The sequence below is a fragment of the Cyprinodon tularosa genome, unplaced genomic scaffold (assembly GCF_016077235.1).
Source record: "Cyprinodon tularosa strain WSP-4 unplaced genomic scaffold, ASM1607723v1 ctg2, whole genome shotgun sequence".
Lineage (NCBI taxonomy): Eukaryota > Metazoa > Chordata > Actinopteri > Cyprinodontiformes > Cyprinodontidae > Cyprinodon > Cyprinodon tularosa.
The window spans coordinates 446838-463881 of record NW_024038733.1 but is presented as its reverse complement, the minus strand read 5'-3'; the positions used below and the strand labels follow the sequence as shown (position 1 = coordinate 463881).

Below are 17044 nucleotides of genomic sequence, written 5' to 3'. Positions count from 1 at the left end.
TCTGGGAAATGCTTCCATACTTTAATGAAATTTCTTTTATTGAACTTTGATTGAAGTGATGAAAATAATGGGAGTCAATGCTAATGCGAGGAAACCCTGGTGACACTGCAACTTGAGCTGAATCAAGAAATGAAGATTTCTCTGTGGGCGTACAGGAAAACTAAAAAAACAAACCAAAAAACAACTACACACAAGGGAGAAATATACTTTAAGGAAACAAAAAAGCCCAAAACAATTTCAATAAAACTCTGAAAAAGTGATTCAGTAAGACACCCCTGCTCTTCGGTTGGCTGGCTCTGCATAAGCCTGTCTGGAAAAAGGAAAAGACTACAAAAACATAGTTAAAAGTCACTGAAAACTTAAATCATAAGACTTTTATTACATAAAAGCAGCACATGTCAATGCTATTTTACTACTAAATGAAAACTACACATTGCTTTACCATGATATTTACACTTTACTATAAAAAAGGACAAAATGTAATTGCAATTTGTAGTCTAGTTAATCCTTTTTTTGTACTCATGTTACTCTTGCAGCATCTCAGAAGGGCTGATTAGGGGCTTTAAGTTGGGTTACATCCTTGACAACTCACCTGTGTAACAGCAAGCACAACACAATAGAAAAATACCGTACAGTCACATACTCTATGTTGCATCCATTTAATGTAACATTAATGCCTAATTGATGGATGGCAGCCAAAGTACCCAAGGAGAACACACACATCCACAGGGAGAACAGGAACGCTCCTCACTAAAAGGCCAGACTTCAAACCCAGAACGTTCTTACAACAGTAACAAACTCACCAATATCATCCAGCCAAGTCAGGTCTATGCCACATTATTAAAATATTCTTCGTAAAATTAATATTTACCAGAAGAACAATCATCAACATTACAATATAATTTATTGCACTACAAAGGGGTTATCACAGTACAAAAAACACTTTAATCTACATGTCATCTGCTTTCTGTTTATTCTGTTCAGCCATAAATAATAATTTAAGAAGAAACCATGTTCTGTTTCCCAGAGAGCGACATATTTCGGTGCAAAAATGTACTCCCAACACCAGAACGAAACTAAAAGACCTTTTTGAGATTCTGGCAGAAGCTGGAAAGAGAGATGTTAATATCTACTGCGAGACCAATCCTGCTCTTACATGGGCTAAAAGGCCACTTAGAGGAATAAGCCTTTGTTCCAAAAGCAACATAAAAGGCCACATTAAAGTTAGCACTGAGGGACAAAAGACCCCGATTTCTGTAAAAGTCTCCTGTGGTTTGATAAAACTATAGTTGAAGCGCTTGTCCATTGTGAACCGTCACATCTAAGGGAAAAAGGGGGAAGCTTTAGACACCCTATGACTTTAAAGTATGAGATAGTATTTGGTGGTGTGGAGTCTTTTCATTTTCTTTAACCAGTTCTTGAGCTAAGACGGAAATCCTAAAGAACATTTGTGGAAAGAGCTGAAAAGCAGTGTGGGAGCAAGTTGGCCTGCAGTCGGGGGGGAATGGGTCAATATCCAGTAAACCTCTGAGACGAGCTCGTAAAAAACCCCCACAATGTTAAATCATAAAGTTTGCAAAAATATTTCTACCAAGTATTGAAAAAAACATCAGTTAAGTTCTACATTTGAAGAAAGTAAAATTATCTATAATTTTCTCATCTCTTCTGTTTCTTAGTGTTGCCCTCAGATTATATTTATAACTTAGATTTATTTCATACATTAAACCGTTTCCTTTTCTCATATATATTAGTAATGGTATGAATTGTTGTCCACAGCCACTAGAAAGCTCAAAGTAAGCTTTTTTTCTGTTGTTTGAGGACTTTCAATCTTTAATAATCTGTATTTACTAAACGACCCAGTTTAGATTTTAAAGAGGATATTGTTATCCCTCCACATCTTTATCAGACTTGTGTCTGCACCTGGTTTTAATTTGGAAATCTGCATGTGGTGGAAATAGACAGCCTTAGGATTTTTCTGGCTTTTACTTTGTAAGGAACTTTAAATCATTAAAAAAATGCAGTTTCACTGTGGGATGTTATGTTTCCCTATAGACGCATGGCTTACAGTAGGCTCTTCACACTGTATGGTTGGTTATTAAGTGTTAACTATTTGGTTGTGTTACTGTTAACTCAATTTGTAGCCGATTGACATTTAAAGATGGGAATGGACTGTTCCAACTTTACCTTGTTATTTTGTCAAAAGATGTAACTAATATTATTAGATTGGGGAAAGAACGACCCACAGTGATGTCAGGGCTTAATGCAATGGTTAAGGAAAAGTTTGCACAGGTGGCTCCCAATTATCCATGCAGGGACTGCAGATTAGGGTTCAATAAATATTTTAGGGTAAAACTCTTTTTCTGTCATTTTTGTCAGGGTAGGTTTTGCTTCTTGAGGTTGCTTCGAAGTTCTGTTCAACTAACTGTCAAAAAATATGGCCATCTCGAAAAACAGTTCTTCCAGAGATGGTGGAGCTGCTTATTTCATCACATCTACCAGCTGTAAAGACAAAAGCATGAGGAGTACTACAGAGGAGAGCTTATGCTTTCCAAAGATTTACAGAAAAATATCTTCTTAATAGAAATAGAAATGTTGTTGTTATTTTAACATAGACCATTGGAATAAAAAAATTCCCAAATAACAAAGACTTACTTCTATACTTTACTGTGGAGCAGCAAATTACAGAGTCATGGTTGGCACAGTTAGTTCTACCTCTCCATAGGTGTGCTGAAGTCAGCTGAGCGTCTGCAGGTTGCTGTGGAATAAAGGTTAAATAAAAAGATTGCCTCTAAACTGTTACTGTGTGTGTACCACTTGGCACAATGAGCCATGCTGATAATTTCAATCACAGTGTATTTTGTTTGCTTGATTATGCTGCACTCGATGCCGAACAGTTGTGTTTCTTCTGTCTGCAGAGGCAGGGGGTCCATCTAAAATTAAAATAATCATAACTGAATTTCAAACTGATTTTCAAGTGCTTTGGTTTCTCTGGAACACTTGATGTGTATTAGTCATAAAAAAAAAAAAAAAAAAAAAACTTGGTTAGATGAAGAAAAAAAAGACAGTTTTCTTTTTTACCTTTTTTTAACAGACAATGCCTCTATCTGGATTTAAGTTTTCACGGAAGCTTTCCTGTGTATTACAGGTTTCTTTACCTCTCACAGGAAAAAGTTGAAACTAGGCTCATATTGTTTAAAACAAGCTTGTTTTCGTTGTTTTACCAGATTTACCCAGATTAAAATAAGAAAAAGCCTTTTGAAAGAAGGTAAATTCTCTTAAAGGAATTATTGTTGTTTACATCATAATTGGTGTTTTATTTCACAGAACTTAACTGTTATATGATCCATACCTTCTTGTAGCAACTATTTACTTCTCTCATTTTGCACTGTTCACAGAAGCTTTTTTGATGTAGCTGAATTACGTCCAAAGCTGTACAGCAGTACCTTCTCTTCCTGGGTGTCTAATTGCATAAATGGAATGACATTTGGACAGAAAAGTGGCACATTAGGATTAACTTTTTTATTCATAGTCACTTTGAAAGCATAAACATATCTGCTTTTACTTAAACACAACGAGAATTAGCTTAGGGACATAAAAGCAAGAAGCAACAAAAGCTCCTATAGATAGTTTAAAGTTTTCTTTTATGGTGTTTATTTTGCTATATGTATGTTCAAAAAAAGTTAAAAGAATATTATTATAAATCCTTATTGTGTTTTTTTTCCCCCATCATCTGATTCAACTGCACTCATACAAGGTACAAAAAGAACCGGGCATGGATTATTTCAGCCTTAATTGTTTCTGCAGACGCTTTTGTATTTATTAGATATATATTATCCCCATCAAAAGGAAATATTGTCGCTTGTCTATTGACATTTTCAGCAAGAAATGGTTTATTTGTGTCTATGATTTAGACTTCATAGACAAACAGCCTCAGCATCAGCTTTGGAGTGAGCAGGACAAAAAGAGACTGAACAAACTGGTGAGAAAGGCTGTTTCTGTCCTAGGCTGAGCTCTGGACTAAGTGGAGGAAGTGGCTGAGAGGAGGGTGCTGTCCAAGCTTACATCCATCATGGACAACTACTTTCAGCTGCTTTAGTGAAAGACTCGTACACCCTGTTTGTAAAAAAGGAGAGCTACTGCAGGTCATTCATCCCTGCTGGTATCAGACTCCACAATGCAACATTACAACGGTAATAATTTGTGCGATGCATAATGTGCAATTACTATTTAATACCCTGTGCAATAACCTGTGTTTTAATATTTGACCAAGTGAAATAGCTTTATATATATAAATACCCATCTATATAAATACCCAAGTAAATAACCTGTGCAATAACCCTGTATAATAATCCTGCTAGATAAGAACCTTCAGGTGTCACATATATATGTGGACGCACTGTATATACAGTATATACCCAAGGACCTTTTCCTCCTATTGCCTCCTTCTGCTTATTTTTGACTATTGGGCTGAAGTAACGAGTAAATTTCTCCACTGTGAGATCAATCAATCAATCAATCAATCAATCAATCAATCAATCAATCAATCAATCAACCAATCAATCAATCAATCAATCAATCAATCAATCAATCAACCAGCCAATCAATCAATCAATCAATCAATTAATCAATCAATCAATTAATCAATCAATCAATCAATTAAACAAACTCTTTATTCTCAAAAGTCTACTGTTTGACTTCACCTTGTATTTCAATATAATTGAGATTTATTAAAGGGCAAAAACACATTATCGCACAACTTCAAATTTATAAACACGTAATTATCTTATTAAAGAAGTAATAAATTGTTGCTCTCCAGCTAAAATAGATGCTAAAAAGTACATTAAGTAAAATTAAAGTATTGTGTTCGGCTCATTAGCATATTACCCTCAAACATGAATATAACTGCATGAATAATTATGAAATCTACATATTTTGTCCATAATTACACTTTAAATCAATAACATCAGAGCCAAAATTGATAATTCATTTACTATTTAAAATAACAAATGGCATTATATTGAGTAGCACTCAGATAAAACAGATTCAAACTGACGACAATATTATTACTCAGATGTCACTCTTTCCAGCACTCCTCACTCCTGTTTTTTTTTTTTAAAGGCTTTGTTCAGAATGCAAATTTTTCAATCTCCAAACAAGCCATGAGGCAGGTGAGTTCAAGGATAGCCTCCTAATTGTGATTAAACTGCTGCGCTGACGTCAGCCACAGCTGCAACAAGTGTATTGACAGCCATAAACAATAAACAGCACAAATCTTTTTTTAAACAGTTCCTGGAGAAAGGAATAAACTGAGAGCCACGATCAACCTCTCCTTCACGCGGTTCAACACTCACAGACTGACTGCCTGAACAGCGGGTTGTACATATGCATGCAGCAAGGCTGAAATGCAAACTTGCTGCTGGCATGTTCAAACAAATCACATGCAGCCGTACACCGGGACACGGACTTGAAAAACAGACAAAAAAACGTGTTTGCATGCGAGCACACACTCACACACAGACAGTGTTCTTTGATGCTTCTTGGAGAGCTCATGGAGATTGTTGGACCTGGTGTGTATGTTTGAGCCTGACATGCTCAGATGTGACAGTGTCGCAGGAGAACGGTGGTTCCCCGAGCGGCCTGTGTCACAGACTGAGGGCCTCTTTGTCAAGGAGAATACTGGGCAGAATTTATCCATGTTCAATGAACAGAAGGGGAGGCGATAGTGGGGGAGAGGGGGGTGAGGGTAGCAAGGAAAGTGGGCTGTCGAGATTGAAGAGAGTGCTAAGAGCGAAGATACTGGGAGAGAGAAGAGAGGTCAACGAAAAGACAGGGTTATAAAGTGCTCCTGAAGTAAAGTCGGAATAGATAGAGGCTGAAGAAGAGCAGAAAAAAGCAGAGAAAGAAGAAAGAGGTGAGAGTGAGACGTCGAAGTATGTGAAGCCCTGCTGAGCGAGGACAAGTCAAAGGAATCAAGAAAACAGACGGCGAGCTTATTGATTAGTCTGAAGGGAAGACTAATCATCAGCAAATTGCTCAGGAAAGATAATGATAAAAAATAGAAACTTGATGCCGTTTTCAGCCAACAGGGTGACATCTCTCGTTATTGCTGTTCATCAGCCCACTTTCATTTGGAGGAAAATTAAATTTGAGTAGCTCAGGCAAGCAAACATTGCTTTTTTTGGCTTGTTTGCTCAATCATGATTCTAAGAATGTTAATTAATCATTTGCAGTAAGCAAAGCTGTCATAATATTAGATTAGCTCTGCACAATTATTTCTATTCCTTCTCACCTGTACTGTCTCTTTTTTTACCCAATTTATCACAAGCAAATTGTGAACTGAAGGATTAGAATGGAGATTCCATACTGATCAGGCATTATATAATGACCACATGCCTGTAGTTTGTGGGCTTCCCCTTTTTCCTTGAATCTTGAAGCATTGACTCTGTTGATCCCCTGAAGTTTGGGTTTGGTACCAGCAGCTGAAATGTTTGCATCAGTTCCTATCGGGTTCATATGGACTCATATGTCCTTCACATCCCAATGATAATTAAGAGAGTTAAAGTCAGGAGGAATTTAGAGGCCAAGTCAACACCTCAAATGTGTTCCTCATTCCCTTCCAGAAGCCCTGTTGCATTGTTGAAGGGAACATTGCTCTACAGAAAGACTCATTTGGACAATTTTCTTGAGTGGGTGTAAACCTGAATGGGAAAAAACGTGGATTGCTCCCCCTGGATTGAGGGATCAGTCGTTGCCTCAAGCAAAAAGTCAAGTATCTTGGTGTGCTGTTCACAGCTGATGGTAAGATGGAGAAAGGGATGGATTAATGAACTGGGACCTCGTCTGCTGTTATGGCTGGAATTTCTCTGGTCTGCGGTGGTGTAGAAAGATCTGAGCCAAAAAGCAAAGCTCCCTGTTCATTTGTCTGTCAGTTGGGCCCTTGCAAAACCCACTTAAATCCGTACTTTTGCTCATTATCCCGCTTCTTGCAAATCAACTCTGAGAACAAAATGTTAACCTGAAACCCACTAACAGGTGCAATTATATAGAGACAAGACACTGGGTTTTCCACTCGTCATTGATCATAATGATACGCCTCATCATGGTTAACCATGATATCACAATGGAAAAAGTGATTGTTATTTTATCAAGAGGACTTTAGGTAATTCTTGCGAAATCCTAAAAAAAAAAAAAAAAAAAAAAAAACATTAGATATTTGGATCCAGGTCACTTTCTAAGAGAAAAATCAGGCTTAAAAGGGGATAAAATTCCTGACAACCCTTTACTTTCTCAAAGAAAAATCTGACTTTGAAGAAATTTCTCAAACCCTAAACTGTCATTTCAAAGGTGTTTTCTAAAATGTCTTTATCTCAATATGTTAAAATATCACTAAAGCTCTTATTTTAGATGATGTACTGGGGTTCTGATGCTACAGTAGTGTGTTATCTGGTCTTATATAGTTAAGCTCAGCCGTCATTTGGCATTTCCACTAAAAGTATTCTGGTTGAAATTAAGACAAAACAGCTAATTTAGTGGGTAGTTTGTTAAAATGTATATTCAAGAAATTAATAAATAAATGAATAAGAAATGGTTAAAATGTTTCAAGTTTTTATAAGCACTTCTTATTTTTTTTTACCCATTAATACCATCAATTTGGGATTTTCTTTATATTACATGTTGAACAAATATTGCATTCAAAGTGGCCTTTATAATCATGTATTACAGTAGTAGTGAATATGACCAGTAAATATAACCAGTAAACAGTTAAAGCACTGTTTTTCACTTATTTAGGCAGTTTGTTGCAGGTTTTGTATCATACTGTATAAAAAGTCTTTGGGTTTTGGATTTTTATAATGTAGCTTTATTTTTTAATGTAAAATTACACTTAATTTGCTGTTGATTCCTTTCAGTGCATTTGGATATTTGCTAATCCACTGTTGTATTGAACCTATAGATGGGGAATGAAGGCATGCTTAGCCAATTCCATAATTAAAATAAATTTGGGGGAAAAAAACAAGTAGATGGAGAACAGTGGGAAGATGTCCACAACAACTCCATTTTTTAAAGTCCATTTTGAAACATGATGGTGGCAGATTTGTTTTTACTTCAGTTGAACAGGGAAGTTATCAAGAGTTAATAGAGAGATGGAAAGAAAACCAGGATAACCCTGCAAAGGACAACCAAAGCTTCAACTGAATCATGAGTGGACAACCTTATTTAAATATTAAATTTGTAAGTATATCTTCTTTAAGAATATTTTTATATGCACTGATCCATTGATAGGACGACTAACATGCATGCACCGAACAAATCTGTTCTTTATAGAATATATTTATATGCACTTTCTATGAACTATTTTATCTTTTACGTTTTGTCCAGGTTTGCACAAAATAAAACTACTTGGTCTTAAAGTGGTCATGGATTAGACTTGAAATAAAAATATATAAAACACATCTTCAGACAAGTCAAATATATTCAAAAGCATAAACTGAAACTCAAAGACTTCTTTTGTTTTTAATATTATAATCTGATGCTGCCGTGGCAACATCATAATAGTGCAGAAATGAATCTGTAGTGTATTTCTTATATTTGTGGGCCAAAAACAGAATCTTCAGGACGTCAAGCCCGACTGGATGCGCCCTGATGGCAAAACACGTTTGTAATATCGTATAAGTTAAAGTTCAAGGTTGTTGCCATATTAAAAATGTCAGTTATGCTGCAAGAATTGTAATTTTCCAAGAAGAACTACAATTTCTACTGCATGGGCAAAAAACAAAACAAAACAAAAAACTCTTACACACATTATCAGACCCCCCAGCTCATCAATACTGTCTGGGGAAGGTTGACAAATGCTTTAAAATGACTTAACCAGGCTCATTCAGGGACGGCGGCCCAGCTTTCTGCAGCAGCGCTGCTCTGTTGTCGGCAGGGCCAGTTAATTGTGAGAATGAACAAAATAACACTTGTGTTCCCCTGATGGCCGCTCCATACAGTCTCCTGAAATCCACAGCCACTGAAGCTGTTCCACTTACAAATTCAATTATAAGAATGATTCATCCTTCCATTATGATGACTGTCAGATCTCTTTGTTTCATACAATAAGGCAGAAGGCGTGGAAAACAAAATGATTTTTTTCTTATTCACCCTGAAGCATCTTTTCTCCATCTGAGTTTTATTTTCTGCTCCTCCCCTGCTCATCCCACTTCCTCTGCCTCCATCTCTCCTCATCCTCTCTTCATCTGCCCTGGGGGTCAGTGGGGAGATCACATTCCTTCCTTTTCCAGCCTCTAAACTAACCGTCCTCTCAATATGAACCAGCCACCCACCCCCTTCTCCCCACACGTTCCCTCTAGGTAATTAAGATTTTTGATTTTATGCTTCTATTCTCCATAATAGATACCACTACAAGCAAGCTGCCAGTTTTTGAGCACGCACACACACAAACAAAACGGTTGAGGCGCAAATATGCTTCAAGATGAATGCATGCACCAAACAGCTGAATCTACAGTGGACTGAATGTCCCTTTTCATACTCTCTATCCTCACTATGGCTCATCTTTACTTTTCTGTTCTGCACACACATGCACGTGCGTGCACCCACACACTCGCAGCATGTCAGAATATTTATGTGTTTTAAGCTTTCCTGTGTATCTCAGTGGTGCCAGCACGTACGGGGACATTCAGCAGGGTGCAGAATGAAAGAAAATGAAGAAGGCTAGAAGCAGTGTTTTTTTTTTTGGTTTTTTTTTTCAGTGCAGCTCAGACAAGTCTGGTTTCGCTTGGCCCTCTTGCTGCTCTAGCTCCCTGCAGACTGACACCCGACAGCGACAGGGACTCAGCCGTGTACTACCGCCACAACAGAGCTCAAACAGCAGACAGAAACACAGCCCGGGCAAATTGAACACAGCAATAGTGTCTCACCATTTGTGCTTTACTTCGTTCTGACTCCATATGGCTTCCTCAATTCCCTGATCTCATTCTGTGAATTTTATTTTGCTCATCTGCAGTGATGGCAGAAATGCTCAGAACTGCCTAGAATTTAATGACCAGAGCTTTCAAAGGGGTATCATTTTGAATTTGATAAAACTTCTTAAGAGAACTCTAAACTCTAACACTTGAGATTTGCTTTAGGATTTTCTTTTTTGCATGTGGATTTTCGATATAGCTTATCTGTCTTGGTATATAATAAAATGCCTCTGACACTTAACCTGCCTCTCCTGCTCCTGCCATGATCCCCGTGCCTCAGATTGCTTAGAAAAAAAGCTTTCTCCTTGTTAAATCCACACCAAATTGCTAATAAAAGCAGGAACACATGGTGAACTTAGAAAATTGTGATAATCACTGTCATGATGTATTTACTTGTTGAGTTGTAACTATCGGAATGGTAGCTACAACATTAGAGCCACCTATCTAATGCGGTGATTGCCTCCTTCATTTTCCTTAAACAGACGTCTAATTTTGAAATTGTTTAACCCACAGATCCTCTAAGTCCTCTATGCTTCATACTGTAGGTTTGCCTTGTCAGACATTGCTTAAACCTTATTAAAAACATGTGTATTGTTGAGCAGTACAGTATAGCTGTTGCTTCAATGCCTAAAAACCAAACTTCTCTCAAATTAGAAGCATTGACTTTAATGTGATTTAGTATTAATTTATGCAAAACCAAGATAAAATTGTGCTGTAAAGTTAATATAAACTGACAAAAGTATTTTTGAAATTTCTGCAAATGCAGATCTAGAAGAGAGGCCAATTTTATTTAGCCTCCTTTACTCCTTCATATTATTGGAAATTTGTGTCCTCAGATTTCAGAAAAGTAAATTCTCGATCTCTGTGGGATGTAACAATAGCATGTTTTACCTAAAAATATATGTAAATTATTAAGTTGCTCTACAAAAAAAATAATAAAGTACAATAATAAAAAAAATCTAGACTGCCAAAAAGACTGGTTACATTTTCTGGACTCAAAAAAAAAAAAAAAACCTTCTCTGCGGAGGCGTCAGATGTTCGTTTGTGAATATGGAACACCAAAGAGGATCATGGAGATCAAGGAATGCAGCAGACAGGTCAGGTATAAAATTATAGCCATGCTAAAAGGGTTAGGTTATGAGACAAAATCCCAAGCCTAAAATCTAAAGCAGAACTGTTGAACAACATTTTTCCTTTAAATAGTAGGATTATGGCACAACTGATACCCTACAAAGACATAAACCAGCTGGAAGGCATGAAGAGGAATAATCTTAGAAGCAGCAAAGATCCCCAAAGTGTACAGTATATGTCTGCAGGAGTAGCTCAGATCCACAGCTCAGTTGGTATAATCCATTGATAGGACGACTAACATGCATGCACTGTACAAATCTGTTCTTAAGGAAATAGTGGCAAGAGAAAAAGTCAAAGGAAATCTTTAGAGTTAGCTGTAAACTGTGTAGGAGACTCAGTAAAAATGTGGAAGAAAATGCCCTGGTTAGAGAAGAGAAAAAAATGTGTATATTAACCTACATGCAATCCATTGTGTGGTAAAAGACTATAACAAAAAACAGCATACCCACCTTAAACAATAGTAGTGGAGGTATTATGGTTTGGGGACGCTGGGGTTAGAGTAGCTGATGATGGAGCTGATGATGGAGGAAAACCTGTTGGAAGCTGCAGTAAACTTTAGACCCAGTCAAAGGCCGGGTCTAAAGAGCTTCAGCAGGGAATCAAGCCCAAGCCAACAGAGTTACAATAAAATGGGTCCAAACCTGGTTCGCAGGGACCCCAGCACTGCATGTTTTAGATATGTCTCTGTTCCAGCACACCTGAGTCAAATAAGGTCTCTTCCTCTGCAATCAAGTGCTGCAGAAGTCTGTTAATCAGCCGATCTTCTGCTGTGATGCATCAATGAAACACTTTGCAGGACAGGGGTTACTGAGGAACAGGGTCAAATCCTTAAAAAAAACATACTTGTGGTTTAGAATGGTCAAGACAAACCTAAATCCAACCTTTTTTTTATTTTTGCCAAGACTAGATGTTAGGAGATGATTTCCGTCTAAAACAGACAAAAAGGCAATGATCCGGATATTCCAAGCTTGGAGAACTATACCTCAAAACATTCGTGCCTGTAATTGTAGAAAAGTTTTTGAACAAACTGGACTCAGGGAGGTTGAATAGAAATGCAAATATTTATTTTTAGTTAGAGACTTAGAGGTACTTTTGCAATGTAATGTCAGGGCATGTAACATTCCAATGAACGTCAAGGTAGAAAACCTCTCTGCTGGAAATTGTTCAGACATTACTTCTTCCACTGGCTTGCCTTCTTCCTACGTTGCATTAAGCTCTTGTTTCTTTTTCAGATAAACACAAGAACAGCCTTCCACATGATGTAAAACAAAACATGACTCATATGATCAGATCACCTCCTTCTGCTGTTCCCTGATGCATTGAGCTTTGTTTTTGCTCTTGAGGCTTCAGTCCTTCAGCTTAATACATTTCTATGTTTCTATTTTCAATCTAAAGAAAAAAGGTTGCTGATTTATGCTTCAAAGAGCTTTGATGAAGTAGAAACTAATATATACTGTAGTCCAAGTGATTATGGGCTGTATGGTTAAAGTAATGCAGCAAATTATACCAATCTGCTGAAATATTGGTATTAATCTATTTTTTTTAATCAGTTGGTGCTAATACTGTAAAATGCTGTAAATAAACAAGAGATGGAATTTGTGCAGTCCAATAAAATGTATAGTTTCTATTAAAGTGTGCTGAAAATGCTGTTTACTGACATAATTAAAAGCACTGAACTGAAGTGAAAGTGCTTTGAATTCTCCCTTCTCACAGTCCCTGAGTAAATGTACTTTTTCACCACTGCTGTCTCTTTGTGGCTCCGCGTCTCTTTCTGCAGACACTTTCCAATCTCTTCTCTCTATATTCAATTTTGTTCTTTTATTCCCTCATCGACGCGAGCCCATTCCCTCTGCTCCGTTTTTTTTCTTCCTCCCTGCCTACTTTTTTCACGGCTTTCCATCTCCTTCCACCTTTCACCTGTTCTTTTTCTCTCCTGAGAGTAAAGATACTCTAATCCTCTCTGACTAATGCTGTCAATAGCTCTCAATAACAATGAAATAGCACAGATTCCATCCTGTCGCTGATGAAGCCATAGCCTTAGTTTGGATCTTATTCGTCTTCACGACAATCTGCCTCCTGGTAATAGCCAATCAGATGGCTGCTGCGAAATGCAGTGCTCCCATGATAGGCTCCCCATTGTTTTGATTGACTGCACCTGAGGGCCCACCACTTCAGCTGGGGTTCGATCAATAACCCATCTTACACACACACACACTGGGTAGCAGGATCATGCATGCCCAGCAATAAACACACAGGTATGAGCACACCATAGGTACAACACACACACTTTGGGGGAGAGCAAATTGAGAAGAAACCGCTGGTATGGGAAGCAAACTGAATACTTCAGCAAGAGCCTTTAAAGTGTGTGACGGCACTGATCTTATTGAGTGGTTGGAATAAACAGCTGCTGCATAACCATAATAAATAAACATACAAATGAGATGACAGCTTTGTGTATGTGACTGCAAGGTTTTATCTGCCTTTATTGGCAACTTTACGGTAACATGTTGAGCTAAACAAGAGTGATGTATGGAAGACAATAAAGGCAGAAATGACTCCCACTGTGAGCCTGTTATCCTGTATTGTGTCACAGATACAGATGGCTTCACATAAGCCTAGCCTCTCTGAGCTCTGAGCCATGGAAACCATCATAAGAGCAGCACGGCCATCTGCACATGCATGCTATTAGTACTACAAACATGCTCACATTTTGGTCATTCTATAGCAGATAAGTTCGCCTATGGAGAAAGCAAAAAAAGTCACACAATATATTCTTGATAGGCTTTATAAGATTTGGAAAGGTGAACAGATGAAACTTAATAATATGATGTTATAAATGTCATGTTATCTCCTTCAGAGTTTTACAATCTCTTAAAATTTTCAAATAAAAGTAGATTCTATCAAAGATTCAACCTTTTCCTGTAACTATAACCACAAATCTGTAGGTTTTGCACATGCAGAAAATCTGTCCATTCTTTGCAGATTGATAGATAGATTTATAAAAAGAAAAGTAAAAATAGGTTTTTAACATTACAGTTTCACCCTCATTTATTTTGGAATATATTTACTTGCATTTTAGATTTATTTCTAAAGAGTGACATGTTTGCAGAATCACTTAAGCTCTGTCAGAATAAATGGAAAAAGTTTTGTAAAATAATCTTATCTGGATTTCTGTCTTGACTTTTTACCAGCATGTTGTGTAGCATACATACAGTACTGCAGCTTTTTATGTATGTTAAAGTATACATTTATGTATTATTTTACAAGTGTACTTTCTTCTTCCAAATTTTCTCTGTGTTCCCTGTGTGGCTTTTAATAAACATAAGCTGGAAAGAGATAAAGAGATGGTTTCAATGTGAAAGTAGTTATCAAGCCTAAGAGTGGAAGTTGGAGGAATGTTAGGTCAACAAAGTCACTAAGAGTGCACATTATCTGTGCAGAGTGAAGGTACATCGTCTCATCCAGGTCTGGGTCAGATGCTGACTGCTGTTACAGGACAGGGGGGTTCAAGTGGAGGACCTGAACTCAGCACTTCAAGTGTCGGTCAGAGCCATCTATTGCAAAGAAACAGCCTTCCCTCATTTCCCTCTGTATTTATTTGTCTGTTTCTCTCTTCAGCTCTTTGACACAACCTTGTCATGTTGTCAGTCATAGCAAAGAGATGTCACTCCTGGAGACTGTTGCTTATCACTACTGGAGCCCCTCTGAACTGTATCTGAGCTTATCTTTGTGTTTTTGTGTTTTGAATTTGGGGCTCGAGGTTAGGTTATAGCAGCCATGTAAGCGAATGCGCATGTGTGCTGTGTACTTTAAAGCTGTCTATCCTCAAAGCTCTTGTATTTGCACTTATTATTCTGTTGCTAGTGCTTGCTTATCTTGTATTTCGATCTGTTTTCATGTTTGTTTGTGTTGCTTATGCACAAATGTGTGTGAATTAGCAGAGCTTGTGTATGTGTGTGTTGTGATGTTTGGCTTGAAAAGCCTCCAGAGATCTATGCTAGGCTGAATCCTGTCACGTCTAAACAGCAGACTTTCCACAGGAGACGTGAATACAGTTGTGTTCTGTATTTTATTATTAGACAAGCTGTATGCATGGGAACCCGGCTGCCTTTGCGATATGACAAGAAACGACTTCATAACTGACTTTGAAAGTGTATTGTATTGGTTGTAAGAGCGCAGGTGCTCCCACTACTTAGGAATATGACAGTGCAAAGTAGAGATAAGCTGTATGATGATGATTTCAAGGAACTGTGGGACTTTGTGTCGACTAACGCACTCTTCAATCCCACAGGTGGTGGTACAGGCAGCCAGCAGACCGTTCTCCATGAGAAGCAGTAGAAGATGCCGGCTCTGCCAGCGCTGCTGCTGTCAATACGCTTCCTCTCCTTCCTGCTAGTGACAATGCCACCACTCTCCCTCACTCAGGCCCCTCTACTTTCCTCCGTACGCATGGGTGAGTGTACCCTAAACGGATCAAAAATTTCCTTAACAATCAGTCAACATTCGTTTGTAACTCATGAATTAATCAGTTATTCAAGATGGCATTGGGCAGTATAACAAAGTGACAGGTTGGTATCCTTTAGTAAAAATAATGCACCTTTATGCTGTAAAAAGAACAAGAAAAAACATTTAACATGATAAAATAATTTCGCTTGAACAAAAAAACCTATAGCATTGTTTATCATTAGGTTTGACATATAGACTTTATATATGAAAAAATGTCTTTTTGAGGCAGCATTCTTTCATCAATCTGCTTGGAAGTTGAATGCTGAGGAAACATAACCCTGGTTTTAGCATCTTTAAGTGACTCTTCAAAAGATGAAAATATCTCAATATCTTTAGCTTGCCCTTACCAGGCTTGATCAAACCCTGTTATGTAACAATTATTGCAAGATGATTAGGTTAGTGAAGGTGTGTTATTAAAGCCATATTTTAGAGGATTTTTTTTATATTTTGGCTTTGTTCTGGTAAAAACATGTGCATATTTGCATGTTAAATTGTAAAGTGCCTTAAGATGACTTATATTGTGAATTGGCGCTATATAAATAAACTGAATTGAATTGAATATTTTAGATGGTCAAATCATTAAAAAAATTAAAGCTTTGATCTAAGTTTACAAGCAGACAAATTGTCTTTGTAAATGATAAAAAGCCAGATTTTACACTGTATTGCGATTTTGTTTCTAATCATCAGTGAAAGGATTTAGCTCATATTAACTCTCCGGAGTGCAGTGTTGTTTTACTTATAGATCCAATAGTGGAGAAAAAGACATCTGTTAATCATTGTGCTTTTAAAGTTGCATTATTGTGAAAAAAAAGTAATTTGTTTTCCTTGAAAAAATTGTAATAAGGGGCTAAAATCAGCACAGGCGGGTCAGTGCCTAACAAGCTCTGTGATCAGACAAAATCTTCGAATGAATTTCTACTTGTCAAAGCTTAAATGTCAAATGTCTCCTTTCTAAGATCCTCATCTTAGCATTCATGTGGCACCATCTGAATATACTGGTTTTGTGTTTAAATACACATTCTGGTCTAATACTTTGCTGTAGAAATCTAACAGGGTCAGACTCATAACTTTGGTCTGAACACTGCACTAATTTGAGCTGCAGCACTCATATTAATGGCCAGTCATGCACAGTGGAAGTGGGCTAATTTGGCTCATGAATAGCTGCTCGGAGCAATCTAAAAGATTACATCATTAAATAGATAAATACCAGTTCTATGTTAATTTTCTGGCTTCATAATTCTCCTATAACAATTAGCACCAGCACCTAAATGTTTTCCATTGAGAATGAGCCAATCAGCCAAGCAAAAGTGTTTAAAAGTCTTTGAGATGCCTTTTTTGCCTGATTGTTCAGCAGAATTTACACTACTGCTATTCATCATTATTTTGTTGAAAATTTGCAGCATAAGTATCACAATGATACAGATTTTATGGGAGTATAAGGTGCT

General features: G+C 37.3%; 1 protein-coding gene across 6 annotated transcripts in view; it reads left to right on the top strand.

The window, feature by feature from the left end:
- Nucleotides 1-17044, top strand: part of grik5 (glutamate receptor, ionotropic, kainate 5) — a 157605-nt gene that overhangs the window by 76675 nt on the left and 63886 nt on the right. For all 6 annotated transcript variants that reach the window (XM_038284387.1, XM_038284389.1, XM_038284388.1 and 3 more), the window contains exon 4: nucleotides 15385-15546. In XM_038284387.1, the coding sequence (XP_038140315.1) occupies nucleotides 15435-15546 (112 nt within the window). In that variant the 5' untranslated portion in view covers nucleotides 15385-15434. The remainder of the gene's footprint in view (nucleotides 1-15384; nucleotides 15547-17044) is intronic.